The sequence below is a fragment of the Pimephales promelas genome, chromosome 19 (assembly GCF_988280905.1).
Source record: "Pimephales promelas chromosome 19, fPimPro1.hap1.1, whole genome shotgun sequence".
Lineage (NCBI taxonomy): Eukaryota > Metazoa > Chordata > Actinopteri > Cypriniformes > Leuciscidae > Pimephales > Pimephales promelas.
Window position 1 is genome coordinate 557,400 of NC_142787.1, and position 21,268 is coordinate 578,667.

The window sequence follows — 21,268 nt, forward strand, 5'->3', positions numbered from 1 at the left end:
AAACAAACCTTCTGTGTTATGAATGTTAGATGCTGTGAATATAACACTGGAGAAGGGCTCCCTCTGCTGGCAACAGCCGCACATTACACACACAGCGCAGTCATTCATCAATGCTCACCAAAGCTTGAGCTGGATCTTCTGAGGTCTTCAACGTTGTCTTTAGACGAGGACGGGTATTGTTCACAATACATGTATAACTTTAATGAAAGGTTTTGATCCACTTCAAATGTTGACTACTGTAATTCAATTATTAGGTTTTTAATTTCATATATAATTCTCAGTTCAAATATAGTTCATTTTTTCAAGTATTTAATATACACTTGCATATTAATGCATATTAACATGTGGGATATGATACAACAAGAGGCAGAATGGTGCAAACCCTCTGTTCAAGATTAAGAATAAATCAAAGACTTCCAAACACCAGGAATGCAGCAAGCGTAGCGGTTATGATCGAGTACCACAACATGTTTTATCACCACCACCCTAATAAATGATCTCGCGACAGCATTTTTAATCAACACAATCAACAGTCTAGTTTGGCCATCTCATGCACATAGATGCCGATGCTCTCGCTGTCGAACAGCACGAAGAACACAGTCTTGATGGAGGAGGACATGGTTGTGACGAAGTAGCTGGAGATGGCCTTCAGGATGAGCTGAGCCGCCGTCTGCTTCGGGAACCCGTTCCTGCACACACAAACCAGTGACGTGAACCAGTGACGTTATCCTGTGATGTGAATCAGTGATGTGAAGCACAGTGTGTGTAAGATTATGTGGGTTAGTTTAACATCAGTGCGGTGTGTGTCAGTTTTCAGGGCTGCAGTTGTACCTGCCGCTGCCGATAGAAGGGAACGCCACAGACTTGAGCTTCTTCTCATCCGCGAGTGCCAGGCAGTTCTTCACAGTCTTATCCAGCATCTCCTCACACTTATCCGAGCCCCAGCCGGGACTGTTACAGTGGATGACAAACTTAGCAGGAAGACCGAATCCTGAGGTCAAGGCCGCTGAGGAGAGCCAAGATCATCAGATCAACTGATCAGTCACTGCAATCTATACAGTTACATCATGCTCTGGATAAAAGAGGGAATTCATCAAAACACTGCTCTTCATAGCTGTGACAACTGAAATCCATCAAATGCATCCTTCCTTCCAGATGATTTCAGAAGGTGGAAACTGAACATGAATGTGTTTATCAAAGTTCATGGTTATGGTTTCTCTACAGCATCCGTGTCATATATGGATGACCTTGTAATTTATCCATTAACCTATTTATTTATTTATTTTGTTTTGGGAATCTCTTCTACATGTGAGCCTGCTTGTTTTCTCTATATGTGTTGTTAAGCAGAGTTCAGTGTAAACCGCAGTACCTCCTGCCACCTCCAGAGGGCCGTTCTTCTTGCGCAGCTCCACAACTGCATCTCCAAACTCCTTTCCTCCAGTCTTCTCCAGAGCATTCCCTGCGAGAGACACCAATGTGAGTCTCTGACCGGCACTCGTTTACGGCGGCGGTGAGAGTCTCTGACCCGCACTCGTTTACAGCGGCGGTGAGAGTCTCTGACCGGCACTCGTTTACAGCGGCGGTGAGAGTCTCTGACCCGCACTCGTTTACAGCGGCGGCGCGAGTCTCTGACCGGCACTCGTTTACGGCGGCGGTGAGAGTCTCTGACCCGCACTCGTTTACAGCGGCGGTGAGAGTCTCTGACCGGCACTCGTTTACAGCGGCGGTGAGAGTCTCTGACCGGCACTCGTTTACAGCGGCGGTGAGAGTCTCTGACCGGCACTCGTTTACAGCGGCGGCGCGAGTCTCTGACCGGCACTCGTTTACAGCGGCGGTGAGAGTCTCTGACCCGCACTCGTTTACAGCGGCGGTGAGAGTCTCTGACCGGCACTCGTTTACAGCGGCGGCGCGAGTCTCTGACCGGCACTCGTTTACGGCGGCGGTGAGAGTCTCTGACCCGCACTCGTTTACAGCGGCGGTGAGAGTCTCTGACCGGCACTCGTTTACAGCGGCGGTGAGAGTCTCTGACCCGCACTCGTTTACAGCGGCGGCGCGAGTCTCTGACCGGCACTCGTTTACGGCGGCGGTGAGAGTCTCTGACCCGCACTCGTTTACAGCGGCGGTGAGAGTCTCTGACCGGCACTCGTTTACAGCGGCGGTGAGAGTCTCTGACCCGCACTCGTTTACGGCGGCGGTGAGAGTCTCTGACCCGCACTCGTTTACACCGGCTGCGCGAGCCTCTGACCGGCACTCGTTTACGGCGGCGGTGAGAGTCTCTGACCCGCACTCGTTTACAGCGGCGGTGAGAGTCTCTGACCGGCACTCGTTTACAGCGGCGGTGAGAGTCTCTGACCCGCACTCGTTTACAGCGGCGGCGCGAGTCTCTGACCGGCACTCGTTTACGGCGGCGGTGAGAGTCTCTGACCCGCACTCGTTTACAGCGGCGGTGAGAGTCTCTGACCGGCACTCGTTTACAGCGGCGGTGAGAGTCTCTGACCCGCACTCGTTTACAGCGGCGGTGAGAGTCTCTGACCGGCACTCGTTTACACCGGCTGCGCGAGCCTCTGACCGGCACTCGTTTACGGCGGCGGTGAGAGTCTCTGACCCGCACTCGTTTACAGCGGCGGTGAGAGTCTCTGACCGGCACTCGTTTACAGCGGCGGTGAGAGTCTCTGACCCGCACTCGTTTACAGCGGCGGCGCGAGTCTCTGACCGGCACTCGTTTACGGCGGCGGTGAGAGTCTCTGACCCGCACTCGTTTACAGCGGCGGTGAGAGTCTCTGACCGGCACTCGTTTACAGCGGCGGTGAGAGTCTCTGACCCGCACTCGTTTACAGCGGCGGTGAGAGTCTCTGACCGGCACTCGTTTACAGCGGCGGTGAGAGTCTCTGACCCGCACTCGTTTACAGCGGCGGCGCGAGTCTCTGACCGGCACTCGTTTACGGCGGCGGTGAGAGTCTCTGACCCGCACTCGTTTACAGCGGCGGTGAGAGTCTCTGACCCGCACTCGTTTACGGCGGCGGTGAGAGTCTCTGACCCGCACTCGTTTACAGCGGCGGTGAGAGTCTCTGACCGGCACTCGTTTACAGCGGCGGTGAGAGTCTCTGACCCGCACTCGTTTACAGCGGCGGCGCGAGTCTCTGACCGGCACTCGTTTACGGCGGCGGTGAGAGTCTCTGACCCGCACTCGTTTACAGCGGCGGTGAGAGTCTCTGACCGGCACTCGTTTACAGCGGCGGTGAGAGTCTCTGACCCGCACTCGTTTACAGCGGCGGTGAGAGTCTCTGACCGGCACTCGTTTACACCGGCTGCGCGAGCCTCTGACCGGCACTCGTTTACGGCGGCGGTGAGAGTCTCTGACCCGCACTCGTTTTTAGCGGCGGCGCGAGTCTCTGACCGGCACTCGTTTACGGCGGCGGTGAGAGTCTCTGACCCGCACTCGTTTACAGCGGCGGTGAGAGTCTCTGACCGGCACTCGTTTACAGCGGCGGTGAGAGTCTCTGACCCGCACTCGTTTACAGCGGCGGCGCGAGTCTCTGACCGGCACTCGTTTACGGCGGCGGTGAGAGTCTTTGACCCGCACTCGTTTACAGCGGCGGTGAGAGTCTCTGACCGGCACTCGTTTACAGCGGCGGTGAGAGTCTCTGACCCGCACTCGTTTACAGCGGCGGTGAGAGTCTCTGACCGGCACTCGTTTACAGCGGCGGTGAGAGTCTCTGACCCGCACTCGTTTACAGCGGCGGCGCGAGTCTCTGACCGGCACTCGTTTACGGCGGCGGTGAGAGTCTCTGACCCGCACTCGTTTACAGCGGCGGTGAGAGTCTCTGACCGGCACTCGTTTACAGCGGCGGTGAGAGTCTCTGACCCGCACTCGTTTACAGCGGCGGCGTGAGTCTCTGACCGGCACTCGTTTACGGCGGCGGCGTGAGTCTCTGACCGGCACTCGTTTACGGCGGCGGTGAGAGTCTCTGACCCACACTCGTTTACGGCGGCGGTGAGAGTCTCTGACCGGCACTCGTTTACGGCGGCGGCGCGAGTCTCTGACCAGCACTTGTTTACGGCGGCGGCGCGAGTCTCTGACCCGCATTGATTTATGTGGAAAAGAGATGTTTTTCATACACAGATATGATGGTGGACCGACACTGTGTCGCTCCAAACAGAAGCGGTCGACTCGACTGTATATTCTGTAAGTCCTCTGAAGACTGTGATGCTTTATAACGAACAGACCGACATTTACGCTGTTATTCGCTGAGCTCTAAATCTCATTCAAGCTTATGTTCCATTCAAAACATTCAAATGTTTGATCAATGTTTTCAAACCCAATGATGCGACAGACCTGCTGTGACGTGCCTCGAGGAGCTTTGGTTGAGTTTATGAGTGTGTTTCAGGAAAAGGAGTTTCAGAACAACATCATATGGGGTTGGAAGGAGAAGCGTGTGAGTAAATGATGACAGAATCATGAACATGCTTCTTCTTCTGATCCCTTACCCAGCAAACGGTCTCTCATGCATTACGAACAAACATTCTCTCAAGGTTACGAACAAACGTTCTCTAAAGGTTACAAACAAACATTCTCTCAAGGTTACAAACAAACTTTCTCTCAATGTTACAAACAAACGTTCTCTAAAGGTTACGAACAAACGTTCTCTCAATGTTACAAACAAACGTTCTCTCAAGGTTACGAACAAACGTTCTCTAAAGGTTACGAACAAACGTTCTCTAAAGGTTACAAACAAAACGTTCTGTCAATGTTACAAACAAACGTTGTCTCAATGTTACAAACAAACATTCTCTCAATGTTACAAACAAACATTCTCTAAAGGTTACAAACAAACGTTCTCTCAAGGTTACGAATAAACGTTCTTCCTGTAACTAAGTTGGACTAAATAAAAAATAAACTGGATGTTTAGAACCTTCAGAAAACATCAGTAAAAAAGTTTTTGATAAAACATGATCATTAATATTAAAAATTGTGTTACAAATAAAACGGGATTGAGTTTTTTGGGCACAGGAATCAGTGAAAACAAGAGAAAAAAGAGAATTCAAAGTTTAGACACAAAAAGCAAGATGACAGAACAAATGTACTGAACCACAGCCATGAAACTCCAGCACTAGATCCATTAAACCAGGCCGGATCCAAGCATGAACACAGTGTGCCGCTTTAGACGCCTTCTGCATTCACTGTCACTGAGCAAATATTGTTATAAGAAGTGCTTTTGTCATCAGTGTGTGTGCGGTCAGTGTCGGCACTGCGGTTTGGACTGTAGATCTGCTGGAGACTCTTTACCTACTTCACCACCCATGTAGAAGGTGGAGTTGGTCGGGTGAACAACGGCTTCACTTTCGATGGTGGCAATGTCAGCTTGCACAACTTGCAGCTAAAACAACAGGCAAACAAATACAGTGAGAGACAAATGCTGTGGAAATGTGGTGAGACCATGACGAGGACACAGACACCGCTGGGAATACAGAAGAGTAAAGAAAACAGGGAGACACTGCCATCTACTGAGGAGCTGGAGGGAGACGAGCACCACACACACACAGAGAAACACAACCTCGATGCGGCTCGCAGGAAACACACACACACGCGATGCGGCTCGCAGGAAACACACACATACACGAGATACAGGTCGCAGGAAACATGCATGAAGAGAAACCTTGAAGGATGATGACACTGTTTTCTCCAGAGCCGCTTTCAGCCGATTCAGCCGTTTCATTATTCATGAATACAATACATTTTAGCAACATTGACACTACAAATAATAAATAATAGGAAATAAATACACAAATAACCTTCTCAAGCTCCTTGCCAGAAAAAAACAACAAAAAAAAACCAATAAACTCAATTTTAGTTTCAATTAAGCTTAAAAAAAGCAAAAACATCCACACTTTTAGATGCTGTAGACAGGCCAACAGATGTGACTGCATTTACCAGATTCTTTCTCAATAGTAAATAAATGTGAGTATCATCAGCATAACAAGGAAAGGATATCCCATGCTTCTAAAGGACACTACCTAACGGAAGCATACACCGGGAAAACAGAACAGGAGCCAACACAGACCCCTGGGGAACGCCACAGTCAGAATGGGCTGAATCAACACAGATGAGAGCCCGCAAACAGAGAAACCAGTTTAAAGCACTTCCATCGACAGCTGGAAACTGCTGAAGGCATTAGTGGAAGGAGTCCTGCCGTCAGATCAGGGGCGAGTGAGTCTGGCCTCGTGCTTGCACCCGCAGTCCGAGCGAGGCGATTCAACTTACGCAATACTAAATATGTTTGCATTGCAAATTGGCACTGATTCGCCGTGTCTATTAAAGCTTTGACAGAATCCACTGGAACATTCAGATCTACGTTAGCGCTGCCGCTGACCACAGAAAGCCGCTATCATGTATAGATATGAATCGGCTTTTCAACCACACAGTATCGCTGATTTTTTGTTACAAATATTCCTATTATCACAGTACTGCGATAACAGTTTGTAGTTCAGATACACATCACTGATGCCTACAGAAGCGATTAAAATAGAGAAAATCACCCTTTGAAAGTAATTCGGCGTTTTAAATAACGATTATATCAATTACAACGTTAAACCAGTAGGTGGCGACACATGACTGTTAAAATGCTAAATTTGTCATTGAAAAATTGTCTTTTTAAAAATAATTCAGATTAAATATTTTAAATAGATTGCAGAAATTAGCCATTTTGTCAGAACCTTTAGTAAATTATTTAACTTTGTTTAGTTGTCTAAGTGTCAGTCGTTTTTTTTTTTTTTTCATTAAATTTACGATTATCAATGTTAAAGTGTGTATATTACAAAAATGAAATGGCCTGAGCAGCTCTGGAGTGGAAATGCACATGCAATCGGCAGGAATGAACATCTCATTCAGTGTGTGTAACATGCAGCGCTTCTACTTTCTGGATTATTCATGCATTAAAGCAGATAAATCTGTAGCTCGTAGGGGAGTGAATCGGTTCAAGATTCAGAATGACTCATAATGTTTTGATTCTGTGTTTTTATGAATGTATTTTTAATTTAAGTCTTAATGCGCACGTTAAAACAAATGATTCGTTACAATTCAAATTTTAAGATTGATGTATGCAAGGAAACAAGTGAATCATTGCTCCCATTATAGCTAGAGATGATTCATAAATCAGAAAGATGGATCTGGATATTAGCAGCAAGAACAACAGGAGGAGAAAAGCAAAAAAGAGCATCTGAACATCACTATAGCAGTCACTGTCCGGTGGAGTTAAACTCCTGAACTAGAAGCTGAGCTGAGTTTGGACACCACTAAACTGCAGTCAGAGAAGAGTTTCATAAAGGGTTTTGTACCTTCTGTCCGAGGAATAAACTTCTGGAAGAGAGGACAGTGACTCCATCAGCCGGTCCGCCGTCCGCATCAGCCGCCCGTCTCTGTCACAACAACAGCAAACTCCTGCTAAATCTACATCATCACACTGCATCGTTCTGCCTTAGAGGAGGAGTTCACTGCGGGATTTACATTTACGATCGGCCATTTTCGAAAACAAATAAAAACATATACTTTAACCACTAATGCTGGTCTTACTCTAGCATTACGTCATCAGGGTGAAAGGTCAAGCGTGACGTAGGCGTAAAAACCGACCCAGTGTGTTTACAAAGAGAACGTGCAAAGACCGAGTCAAACGCCATAAATACGGGTTTTTAAAATGGATCTTCATAGGCCTGTTTACATTTCTGATGTAAATTCGACAGAAATAAATTCAGATGCATGCTTTCCAAAGTAAAATACTTTCAAATGGGTGAATTCAGCAAATAAATTCAGATAAATGTTTTTCAAAATAAAATATTTCAAAACTAAGTTTTAAATGGCTGTTGAATGTCAAACAGTTATGTCTCTTATTTGCTTCCATAGATCTGGATCTGTTTCGGCCTAGTTTACACATAAAGAGGCACGTTTGCATGAGAGTGAATGACAGTGCTGATTAGACGAGTCAGTGTGTAAGGATGGGCCAGTGTTCAGCGAGTACCTTCACCCGTGTGGACGTTTTGGTGGCCAGTTTCTTGACCACTGCTGTTTTGGCGGTCTTGGTCTTGATCTGGGTCGGCGGAGGAGTGACGACGGCCTCCATCTTTCCTTTGGAGCCGCTCTTCTTGGACAGCAGCTCTGGGTGGATGTTGGGTAAGACTCCGCCGGCCGCGACGGTCACGCCCTTCAGCAGCTGCACACACACATCCAGAAGCACATCCCACGGGTCAACACTCAGTGACAATAACTGTTTTCTCAGTTCACGTTATATTACAGCATATGTTTTACCGTGGAGTGTGAAACTGGCTTGTGTTTTTGCATGTTTGTCGTTGTCCGATCTGACCATTCAAGTGCCACTGGGACCAAAAGAAGCCGTCTAGTAGGGCTGTCAAACGATTAATCGCGATTAATCGCATCCAAAATTAAAGTTTGTGTTTACATAATATATGTGGGTGCACTGTGTATAATTATTTTGTATGTATATATATATATATATAAATAAATACACACACACATGCATGTATATATTTAATAAAAAAATATTATTAATGTATAAAATAATTATATATAATATAAATCTATATACAGTATATGCATGAAAATATTTCTGAAATATATACAAGCATGTGTGTGTATTTATATATATAAAATAATTATACATATATTATATTATTAAACTTTTATTTTGGATGCGATTAATCGCGATTAGAATAGATGGGTCTGTGATATGATGTACCTGATGAAGCTCCTCGTCGTTGGCGATGGCCAGTAAGATGTGTCTGGGCGTCACACGGCTCTTCCTGTTGTCTCTGGCTGCATTTCCTGCCAGCTCCAGGATTTCAGCTGAAAGAACGACACAGAAAGAGCTTTGGCATTGTATTTCCCACAATGCACTTTGATCCACAAGACCCAGAACGTTCTGTACAAGTCTTTGTGTAAATCTATATTTCCTGTCACTCTTGTGCTGTATATGACAGAGTGAACAGATCAATAGCACTTTTATTTAAAGGCTTAATCCATGTCCCGTAGACCTGTTCGGTACAGTCGTGAGCAGTGTCAATAACATCAGAAATGTGATGTGAGGTCAATCTGGGGTCGAACGTCCCGGTGTGTGTGTCTGCAGTTTAAATGAGTGTTCTCACCAGAGTTTTGAAGTGTTTTATACACTCAATATCGTTTCTTATTCAGATGTGGTAAACCAAAAACATCTTCCCCAATAATTTTCTATATGATAAAAACATTCTGGAAGTACGAAAAACACAATCTCCCACTGTCACAAAGACATGATCTAAAAACATTTCCTTTAAAGGGGAACTATCATGCTCCTTTTCACATGATGTAATATGTCTCAGTGTAAACAATGTTTATGTGCTAAAGTTTTGCGAAAACTATTAGTGTTCTCTAGTTTCTGGTGATGGGAATCACACCTATTCCCTAACCCTACAGAGAACACGGCCCATTGAGTCTCACTTTAGGACTTAATGAAGTGCATTACAGGAGGAGGGACTGATGAGAATAAGAGACTCGTCCTACCGGTCAGGTATTCCAGCACCGCAGCCATGTACACTGGAGCGCCGACACCAACCCTGTATTTGGGAAGACCCCTCTTGATGAAGCGCAGCATCCGGCCGACGGGGAAGATCACTCCAGCCCTGGCGGAGCGCGACGACCTGCTGACCTTCTTCTTCCCAGCCCGGCTGGACATGATGCTGCACACACACACACACACAGCAGTCGAGGCGTCTGTACTTCTATATACAGTAGAGATCGTTTTTTAAAACAAACAGGAAAATAACAGAATGAATGATGCAAACAATCAGAAAAATTCAATTTCTCCTGTAAAAAAGACAATAGTGTATAGTAATTATACTGAATATTAATTCAAGAATAAAACAAGCCTCCAAAGATCTTTTTGTGCAAAATAAAAATAAAAAGTAATGTGCTAACCTACTTATAATTAGTTAAAGGGATAATTTACCCAAAAATGTCATCATTTACAAAGGAAAATATTTTGATGAATTATTGGTAACCAAACAGTTGAAGGCACCCATTGACTTCCATAGTATGAAAAAAATACAATAGAAGCCAATGGTGATCCAAATGGTTACACAAATTCTTTAAAATATCTGTGTTCAGCAGAAATGAGATACTGGCTTGAGAAAACTTGAGAGTGAGTAAATAATAATATCATTTTCATTTTTGGGTGAACTGGCCCTTTAAGATTCGAACAATTATAGGTAGAATAAAAGCTGTCGCATATACATTTTATTCTGTATTGAAAAGCTGAATCTGAATAACAACAACGAGTTTAAAGCGAGTTTGATACAATACAGCATTAAGATATTTGCATCGGGTTTCGCTTATAAACAGAACTGACAACACTGTAAATGAACGCGCTGTTTTGAGTTTATGTGATCAGATTAGAAATAGATTCACTGCGACTGTGTTTCCATCATAATTCGGCGACACATTAAGGTCGAGCGATGTTTCGGTTTGTTCAATGATGACAGCTCAGCTGGAACTTCCTGAGTCGCGCCCGCGGAACTGCGTCCGTCAGTGAGCGAGCAGCGCGCGACAGTCTCCTGCTGAAAGTGTGTTAAAGCAGCACATGCACTGATGACACTTGATGTCTTACAGTAGAGAGTGTGTCCGAGTTCAGTCCACTACTGTCTGCTACAGCGAGACCAGCTCAAACAGCGTCCGACACACACACAGCCGACCAGCAGAGAGCGCGCAGGAGACGAGCACGCGCCTGACCGATGCCCAGCCGCGCGCCTACACAAGTCACATGACATCTGCTATAGTAGTGTTGGGTAAACCCAGAGCATACATGGCTCTGGGTAAACCGTTTATAAATAATATGCCTTACATTTCCATTTGAGACATGCGTTTCATTTGATGCTTTATAAAGCGGTCATTTGGTTTTGAGCAAATCTTCATTATCCATTGTTCAAATCTTTTAAGTCGAGATAAAAACCAATATAATCCAATTTCATGTAGCAGGATGGATGACCCCTCCTACTTGTTTGAGGTTTGGCCAATGGTCTGTCACCCCCTATGGAAGCATAATTCAATTTGAAATGTAATATGCAAAATGACAATGCAATGTGTAAAATGGCATTGCGTTTTGTATTTAAATTTACATTACCATTCTAGCAACGTTTGGTTCAAAATGAAAATACATAATTTACATTTGCCATTTCATACACTAGTTTTAATATGCATACTGAAACGCTTTATAAGTGGCAAAATTAAAATGCCACTTTAAAGCGTTTCAGGTATGCATATTAAAACTAGTGTATGAAATGGCAAATGTAAATTATGTAATTTCATTTTCATTTTGCACCAAACGTTGCTAGAATGGTCATGTAAAATATAAATTTAAATACAAAATGCAATGCCATTTTACATATTGCATTGTCATTTTGCATATTACATTTCAAATTGAATTATGCTACACATAAGCTTCCATAGTATGACCTGTTGCATATAAGAGCAGGGACTAAGAGCAGAGCCGTTCTAACCATAGTGAAACTCATAGATTGTGTAACCCATTGACTCCCATTCATTCTGCACTCGCCTGCAGCGCCCCCGCATGGACAGAGAGTGTTACTGCAGCAAGTCCAGAAACCGGAAAAAAACATTCTCTGAAATTCTGCAGCCTCCCCATATAGGGGAATTCTCTGCTCATACTTTTTTGTTTTTACCAAGCAGCGGAAGCGTTCACGACAAGACCGGTACAAACAAAAGTTTTTTAAGGTATGTGGTAATATTTGTTCAGAATTTATATATTCTTATAATTTAAGTTTCGAAATATATTTGATCTATTTTAACAAAAGAGCGGGCTAGACCATTTGCAACTTTTAATGTTTCTGGCTTCCGGGTGACCACCATCAAGTGGGACGATTATAAGTTTGTGTGGGACATAGATACTCTGAAACTGTGATATAATGTTTATCTAACTTAATAAAACATTTATATTCTGCATTTCAGCTGATACATTTAAAAAAAGAAATAGAATAACATCACAATGGAACATAACATGTCCTTTAATCTACATGACATTTAAATTCAACATCACTGAGCCCAAAGGCATCATGCAGATCACTATCTCTGAAACAGCTCCAACTAAAATCCAACAAAAATACTCTGACCAAGTAAAATCCAACAAAATAAATAATTTATAAAATAAAATAAAATATAAACCAACATGAATTTAGATCATTGACAGTCTTATATATTAAGAATATATTAGACCAAAAATTTGCATATTGTTTAGAAAGGATGTGAACTAAATGTGAGATATAAACTCGCAATTATGTGTTATAAAATCAGAATTGCGAGATGTAAACTAGCAATTGTGAGAGAAAAAAGTCAGAATTGTAAGATAAAAAGTCGCATTTATTTATTTATTTATTTATTTTATTCAGTGGCGGAAACATGCTTATGTATGTGCTCAGATTATTTCTATAGATTAAATAATAGTTTAAAACAATATGCCAACATGGTTTGTAGTATCCAGGGCCTGGTTTTTCAAAAGTAATCCACTAGGATTTTGGATAACGGATTTGATGAAATCTTGAAAATGGGTTTTTCAATAGAAAAAACGTATTACATAATCGGATTAGAATGATCACGTAATCCAATCTTGGAGAGAACATAATTATTTTCTAATCCCGTTTGAATTTTGCAATGAATGTGAACATATGTTGTCTGTGAATTTTTTATATAATGTTTCGTGTAAAGAATGCTACAATTTAGCGGGTAGAATTTTCATACGGTTAGACTTTGTGTGAGAGCACTTTGTGGACTACAACTCTTTCGACGTGTTTGCACCCCCACGAGCACACGGATCCCGCTAATGTCTTTGGTGCACTTCACCGCCTTCTTTCAGGGAGAGGACAAACTAGTTGAGGTGGTGAAAACCACTTCAGGTCTGGGCATGTGGAAGGGTTGAGGTATGCAAGTGGGGAGATGGCCGTATGCCACGTGTAGTCTTTCTCGTTATGTCTATTCCACAACTGCTAGCCAAAGAATCATACGATATACTGTCAAACTCGTTACATGAGAAATTATATAAAAAATTCACAGACAACATATGTTACATTCATGGCACAATTCAAACGGGATCAGAAAATAGTTATTTTCTCTCATTCACTTGCATTGACGCTTTTTCAACCTAGAGGTCCACTTGGAGTTTTACGGATGGGCGGGACTTACCAGCTCTATAGGCCTACAGCAAAGTAGAAAGAGTATGGCCTCATAAAATAATCCCCCAAACAGCTGTCAAAATTGACCAAAAACAACTAATTTTATTCTGTCACTAATTGATATATTTATTGATCACAATCAAAAATATTTTTGTTTTTAGAATATTTATTAGTGATGCATGCAATGATTACAGAATAACCAAAAAAATGCAAATAATGGCAATCACTGATTTTTGAAATCCAAAACAAATCCAAATCCGAATTAAAGCTGCAAGCAGCCTTTGCGGGGCCAAGCCCTGGAAAGGACCACAAGCAGAACAAGTACAGCAAGCACATGTCCTTTCTCAGACAGACACTGAAATGTCTAGAACTGAAACGACTTTTCCACCACTTAAGGCCACAGTGACTTTTCCACCACTTAAGGCCACAGTACCTCTCACGGTCTGGGCATGTGCCACACAGGATTCGAACCCACGACCGCAATGGTTCGGGATTCGTGACACGTGGTTTAGCCGCTTGCGCCACTCATAGGATGGAAGTTACAAAGCTGCAGAGGACAGGCTTCAGTATAAAAATAAGCACACAAAATCATGTTAACGTGATTAACATGCTAAGCTAGCTCAATGCTAATATAGCTTATAGTTATCCTGTTAGCTGAAGAGCCCCATTCAAAAGAATGGCACCTGGTTAGCATGCTAAACAATTATTATGCTTAGCTAACTAGCATAAGGCAACAAATACAGGCTAGGTCAACTTTGGAGACAAGTATCTCGAAAACGGTAGTGAATATCAAAAATCTGTTCAGTCATTTCTGTGCGGCTCGGTCCAAAGATCATCTGAACAAATTTTGGACAATTTTGAGCAAGATTTGAAGGAGGAGTAGCAAAAAAATGTTTTTTCATTTGCTCCAATATGGCGGACAGTCACATTGTTGGAAAATGAAAAATGAGACATCGTTGGAATCGGTATGAGCCAAGGAACGTATTGATATAAATAAATCAAACTTTGAACAATATTTGCAAAGGTTACAAGCATTTTTACAAAAAAACCTTACCTAGGAACACAAAAAACCTTGAAGTGCTTCTGGACCAGTGTTGTTTACATCTTGTGAAATGGTCTATAGGAGGTGAATATAATAGAGACACTTGTGTGGGTGTGACGCTTATATTTACATGGTTAGTTTAATAAAAAATACAGGCCATGTTTCAGAATGAGACACCGTACACGCTTCTGCTGTTTGACCAGTAGATGGCAGTAAATGAAACCTGTTGGAAAGTAATAACCTCACACATTATGAATTGAAGGGCTCCTTGCTTAAAGCTCCATTAAGCATTGCTTCAGTTTAGTTTCCACGTGTTTAGAGTGTAATTACTTTGTCTTTTCCCCTTTGTCCTGCTGAAGTGAATCCGTGAAGGAATATGGCGTCTATTAAGGAGCTGCTCTTGAAATCACTGATGGATCTACTACAAGATGATCTGAAGCAGTTTCAGTGGCACTTAACGATTAATCATGAGTGCATTTCAAAGTCTCAAATGGAGAACGCAGATCGCTTTAAAACTGTGGACAAGATGGTGGCGTGTTTTGGACCAGAAGAAGCTGTGAAAGTCACGGTGGACATCCTGAGGAAGATAAAGCAGAATGATCTGGCCGAACAGCTGGAGAACAACTACAAGAAAGGTTACACACACACACACACTCAACAACACCTTCACTCTATGCTGGATTTAATGAGTATTATTACTCTACAGTGTCTTCGTGTGACATTAAACAGGGCCCTGAGAGAAACAACAGTGACGCACACACAACCGGGTGAGTCTGACTAGTAGTTCAATGTTCTCTTCACAACAACAAAAATACAGTAATATGATATCATCATCTTGATATCGCAATTTTACTTAACAAATTAGCCCCCTTTCTGTAAACGTAGTCATTTAATGTTTGATTTTCCGCCTTTAAAACACTGATTTAATACATTTACAAAACTTTAGCTAATTGACAGAGAATATAGCTTTCATGTAGACAAGAACATTGTTTTTAAATCTGCAGTTCGTAGCTTTTTTTGGGTTAAAAAATATCCAAAATAAATTTGAGCAAGTACATAACCAGTGTTCAAAACTATCGCTTGCCGTAGCTCGATTCAAAAACGGTAAGCTCGTAATAACTTTTCTCACAGCACTTGTTAGTTTAATATCAGTTTGATGGTGGATCCAGGAAGGGTTAAAACGACCAACTGGAGGTTCACCCGCTGTAAAATGCGAAAGACTTCGGAGTGACTACAGAAGAAGAGAGACTGCGACGGCCCATGCGGAAACAAGAATAATATCGGAAGGGCATTAAATGTAGTCGCGCAATGCAGATGTTAACATGAACAGTTTGAGATTAAAGTATAATTCGCACGTTTGACATGATATGATAAGTGATCGTTAGATTTAATCAGCGTGATTTACTGCAATGCTTGTTTTGCCTGTGTTGGTCAGAACAAAAGTGGATGATGACATTTTCTGGGGAAAATTCTTATGTTGGTCATACTTCCAAAAAGTCGAACCGGCGGCAACTGGCAGCCGCACACTCTCAAAACACTGGATTCATCCGCGCTGTGCCGAGCCGAGGCACAACCCACGTAAAGCCGGTCATTCCGACAACTGCAATTGCAGATTTCGAACAGAGATGGCGACAAAGAGGAAAAACTGCGCACTGCAGCTTAAAAATTATTACAGGATATGTATTTTTCCTCCCTGTCATGAAATGCTTAAATTTGCTTATTTTTCAGTTGCATTAAATACTTGCTAGTTTCGGTCTTTAATTTGTAGCCTGTTTGTCTCACTCTCTCTTTCTGCTTCTATCTGTGCTACAGGAATCATCTGGAGAGAGACGAGCCGCATCTGAATAGTGAGTCAGATAAAGCAAGATATTTCAATAATCATTGGTCAGATCTCATTCAGGATGTTACAAATGTCCAGATCAATGCAGATTAACTGTGTCAGCAGCGACTAATTCACGAGGAACAATATTCCGAAATCACACATGAAAGTTTAACCAGTCAAGAGAACATGAGAAAGATGAGAAACACAGAGATCCTGTGAAAGCTAAACTCATCTCAGTTCTTCAGGAAGAGAAGCTTTACCACTTTTGAACATTGGTCAGCTTAATCTGCATGTGTTTAAAGGAGTAGTTCACCTTTTTAAAAACCTTTGCTGATAATTTACTCTCCTCCATGTCATCCAAGATGTCCATGTCTTTCTTTCTTCAGTCGAAAAGAAATCTTTTCTTCAATGGGGTCCAAACGGTTCAAGGTCCAAAAGAGAGATTCAGTGCAAACTGTTCAAAGGGCTTTAAACGACTCCAGACGATGAATAAGAGTCTTATCAAGTGAAACGATCGCTCATTTAATAAATAAATAACAACATTTAAGTTTTATAAGCTCAAATGCTCGCCTTGCTCTGTTCTGTGATGCGCGTTCGTGACTCTCCTGTTCGAACTCGTTCATCAAAACGAACAAATCTTTTTCCGAGTCAATTTGTTTGTTTCGTTCATTGAATGAACCAAAAGACTCGGAAAAAAAATTTGTTAATTTTGATGAACGAGTTCGAACAGGAGAGTCACAAACTCAAACTTGTTTCGCTTGATTAGACCCTTATTCATCGTCTGGTGTCGTTTAAAGCCCTTTGAACAGTTTGCACTGAAACTGTCTTTTGGACCTTGAACTGTCTGGTTCCCATTGAAGTTCATTATATGGAGAAAATCCTGGAATGTTTTCATCAAAAATTTCTTTTCGACTGAAGAAAGAAAGACATGGACATCTTGGATGACACGGGGGTGAGTAAATTATCAGCAAAAGTTTTTTTGAAAGTGCTGAACACAAACTGAAGACTTTTCTAGTAGTGATTCAGGCGAAATATTCTTTTAACCAAATATATACATAGCAGCTTTGACTATCTTCCAAAATATTAATTCACACTAACATTTAAGGATGCTCATTATGGTTAATTTTCCCGACCGACAACCGCCGCTCATTGATCGATTATTAACAGTTAACTGATAAGATTATAATATTGAATTGGCATTAAATAAAAAATAAAATTGGCGCGTATTTGTGAGCCATTAAAAAAACAAACAAATGTTTTTTTATTTATCAAAGGGTTTATTTTAACGTGCAACGTGCAAACAGCAGCATACAGAACAGATATACTGGATATAAATATAGCTGTGAGGAGCAATGGCGAGCCCAAGCCGGCGGCACCGCATCCCCGGTGCCTTTAGTTAGGTAACGAAACAGCCACCTAAACATCCACATCCAGACCAAAATAGCCCACTTCCTGTTGGACTGGCTTAAAACTTAGAGCGCGGTTTCATATTATTACTTACAAGTGTGTTTGGTTTATGGACCAAGTTAATTTAATAAATAAACTAATTATATAAAACTATTGTCAATGCACTACAGTTATATGCCTTTACTTTATTAATAAAAATTATTTAGACAATAAATTAGGACATTTTTTTTTTCCTTTTTAATGCAGGCCAAACCACACAGCAATGAAATGGTTAATCTACAGTAGTTAATCTTTAATAAATGATGAGCATGAGACTTTTATTGATCAATTGATGTCTCTTTGAAAAAGACTAATTGGGAGGTTGAGGTTTAATCCAAGTCTTATGAGGTGAGATGATTACTTTGTATGATGAGCAATTTTGAGTCCTATTCTTTCAAATCAAATCTGTGATCAGTTCATGTCTACAGAAGCCAAATCAAACATGGTTATGTCAATAATATCAACCCTCAATAGTGGTTGTGTCAGGATTTGGGCTCTGTAAACAGCAGAGACATCTCTAAAGATCTTCAGTGTTGGAGGATTTCTGCATGTGTTAGCGATCGCTTTCCCTTGACACGATAATCACACTCTTCACGTCTGTCGATTTCCACAGTCGCTGTTCCCAAGACCAGGAGTGAGTTCCTTCAATGTAAGTCAGAAAACTCTCTGAGTGTGTTCATGTTCTTCTGGAGAAGCTCAGAGAAAAATTGATCATGTAAATGATGATTCAACTGTGCTGAGACATGCTGATATATTGAACATGAGAGAGCTCAGCTTCATAAAAGATCAGATTCATAATTCCTGATTGTGCTGTGTTTTATCTCCATCAGATTCCCATCCGCTCACTCTGGATATGAACACAGTGCACACATTCCTCCATCTGTCCGAGGACAGAAGAGTGATCACTTTCCACTTCCAAGAGGAGTCGTATGTTGATCATCCAGACAGATTTGATCATTATCCTCAGGTGTTGTGTAGAGAGAGTGTGGGTGGACGCTCTTACTGGGAGATCGAGTGGAGTGGGATTGGTGTTGCGCAGATAGCAGTGTCGTATAAGGGCATCAGCAGGAAGGGATCAGGGGATGAGTGTGTGTTTGGAGGTAATGATCAGTCCTGGACTTTGATTTGCTCTCCCCCCAAAACTGTATTCCTATACAATACCAAAGTGACTTATCTCCCTGTAGTGTCCAGCGGTATAATAGGAGTGTTTGTGGATCACAGTGCAGGAACTCTGTCCTTCTACAGGGTCGACAGAGACACAATGAACCTCATACACAAAGCCCAGACCACATTCACTAAGCCGCTCTATCCGGGGTTTGGGGTTGGTCTTGGATCAGTGAAACTGTTGAAGAATTAGAATAGACTGTAGAGAGATTCTACCCATAATGCTTTGAGCTGTGTGATAAATCATAAACATTGAGATGTTATGGAGTCTTTTATTTTCTCTTCATTACATTAATAACAGCTGAACTTCTGTTTCTGAAATACGTCAGAATAAATGTGTGTAATAAATCCTCATCTAGACATCAATGTGTGTGTGATGGTGTGTATCTGTGCTTTTCTCAAGCTCTGTTTGTGTTCATGAAGATCAGTCATTTAGTTTTGTAGTAGAGTCACATCACTCATTTATAATTTATGCATCTTAAACGTATTTTAATCCAGGTGTATTTTAGGGGTTCAAGCACTGAAGCTGCTGCAACATTATTGTATTTGCACTGTTTTATCAGTTATTATTTTTCTGCTAGAGCTACTGTCGGTTCGAGTTGGGTTAGGTTCGACTGATGAGCCTCCAAAGAACCGGTTTGCTTTTCCACAGGCTAAAGAGCCAGCACGGGGCCAGGTCTTACGTCACCGCCCTGCTGGAAAAACCAGCATAGACCAGCATATGTTGTGTTTTGGTGCTGGTATGCTGGTGACCAGGATGCTTGTGAAAATCATGAAAATACAAGCTTACATTAAAGCCACACCATGCAGTCTCAGATTTTTTTGTAAAACAGTGACCTCTAGAGCCGCTGTGGTGTACTTGCACTGTCGTAAATAACCTTTATTCCCCTGTTACTGCATATCTACTGTCAAGTGTTAGACTGCTTTTTAATAATAAAGTTGCCTATCACGTTTGCTGGCTTATAACGTTTTTACATGATTTCTGTAAAATCAGAAGTAATACGTTTGGACTACTGTATAATTTCATTTATGTTAATGTAAACATTACAAAATGTCAGATGACATCAATAAAGTTAAATGTACGTCGAATTATTTCATAACATTGGCCGTTATGATTTCATTAGACATGATTATTGCAATTTATCATAATAGCAAATTGTGTTCAATTATTTATAACCTCTAGGCTCATATATGTCCTAATATTTATGTGAGATATTGACTTGTCCTCATGATAATCGCAAGAATCAACATCAACAGCGTCAAGATTTAATTGATTCATAATCAACACGATTTGAAGTAAAGTTACAGTCGGGAAGTGCACTGTTAGCCAGATAAAGTTTATATAACAGTAACTTACGCACGCTATAAGAAATCCAAACCAGACACACGTGATAAATACACATCACAACACCTGAGTTCAGCTGGCAAACTAGCTCTTGTGGCAACCTCGGCAATAAAACATAACGAAAAAAACAACAAGACTAAGAGAAACGACTGTTTGTTAGGAAGTTTGCTTACAGCTCTGGTAATTGAAAGCTATAGACATGTGAGAATTATTGAACTGGTCTAATTATCAACAACGGATAAATGAACAGCACTGTAAAATATGACAAACTACAAGCCAGCGCAGCAACATACAACAAAGAACGCAAACAAGTTTACAAATAAGAGATTTACTTACAAGTCCATCAACAAGATCGCCAGGTCAGCATCGCAGTTACAATCCAGTGCAGCGCCAATCCTAAACTCGCGCCAACGAGTGAAAGCCCGACCGAGGGGACTCCGGTCCGGTTTCTAGCACGGTCCGATTCTCTTTCCCTTTTCTGGACATTTCTGACCGAGTTTTCTTGGATGCGCGAAAGTAGCTTCATACAGTATGTTGTTGTTGGTGTGTGACGTCGTTGCCGTAAAGCATTTCGTGATTCTCGCGAGCTGTGTCAGGGGTTGTAAATTGTCATGATGCAGCAGACACCAGGGAATAATGAATCCACAGGTCAAAATACCAGAAAATACAAGACTTTGCGGTGAGTGAATGAGAACACAAGGTATTTATAGTGTGAACTGAACAAGACAATAGCATGAGAACAAGGTAAATGAGATGAGTGCTGGTGAGTCCGGGCAGTGAGTTCTGGGAAATGTAGTTGTGAGTGAAAGATGAACATCTGGTGTGGAGTGCCCTCTGGTGACTCTCAAGGGCACTCCACCTGGAGACCGTGACATAAATAGTGTTTTATGATAAATTGTAATAATCATGTCTAATGAAATCATATAACGGCCAATGTTAAGAAATAATACGACGTACATTTAACTTTATTGATGTCGTCTGACATTTTGTAATGTTTACATTGCAATCAAAAAACACAAATGAAATTACCATAGGCTATTTACTTGTGATTTATCAGAAATCATGTAAAAATCATTATAGGCAACTTTTTAAATATAAAGTAGTCTATCACTTGACATATAGTTATTAACCTATTATTACCATCATCAGTAGTTCAGTAAGCAAGTCGGTTATTTACGATAGTGCAAGTACACCACAGCTGCTCTAGGGGTCACTGTTTTACAAAAAC

The 21,268-nt window shown here is 42.0% G+C and overlaps 2 protein-coding genes across 4 annotated transcripts; one reads left to right on the forward strand and one right to left on the reverse strand.

The window, feature by feature from the left end:
• Nucleotides 1–292: 292 nt before the first annotated feature.
• Nucleotides 293–20,592, reverse strand: macroh2a1 (macroH2A.1 histone). Of its 3 annotated transcripts, none has more exons than XM_039663531.2 (9): nt 20,377–20,592; nt 9,545–9,720; nt 8,748–8,854; nt 8,013–8,204; nt 7,336–7,416; nt 5,288–5,378; nt 1,370–1,459; nt 832–1,006; nt 293–689 (listed from the first exon to the last, which is right to left on the reverse strand). In XM_039663531.2, exons 1-9 carry the CDS (start codon nt 20,382–20,384, stop codon nt 527–529), a joined length of 1,083 nt encoding a protein of 360 aa, XP_039519465.2. In that variant the 5' UTR covers nt 20,385–20,592; the 3' UTR covers nt 293–526. The 3 variants fall into 3 exon arrangements, with proteins under 3 accessions (XP_039519465.2, XP_039519466.2, XP_088979938.1); XM_039663532.2 differs by lacking the exon at nt 20,377–20,592 and adding an exon at nt 10,647–10,798; XM_089123812.1 differs by lacking the exons at nt 293–689; nt 20,377–20,592 and having other exon boundaries at nt 807–1,006; nt 9,545–9,739.
• On the forward strand, nt 11,645–19,061 carry LOC120473617 (neoverrucotoxin subunit alpha). The gene is made up of 6 exons (XM_039663535.2): nt 11,645–11,770; nt 14,623–14,898; nt 14,970–15,030; nt 16,076–16,110; nt 18,145–18,180; nt 18,362–19,061. Exons 2-6 carry the CDS (start codon nt 14,640–14,642, stop codon nt 18,886–18,888), a joined length of 918 nt encoding a protein of 305 aa, XP_039519469.2. The 5' UTR covers nt 11,645–11,770; nt 14,623–14,639; the 3' UTR covers nt 18,889–19,061.
• Nucleotides 20,593–21,268: the final 676 nt, after the last annotated feature.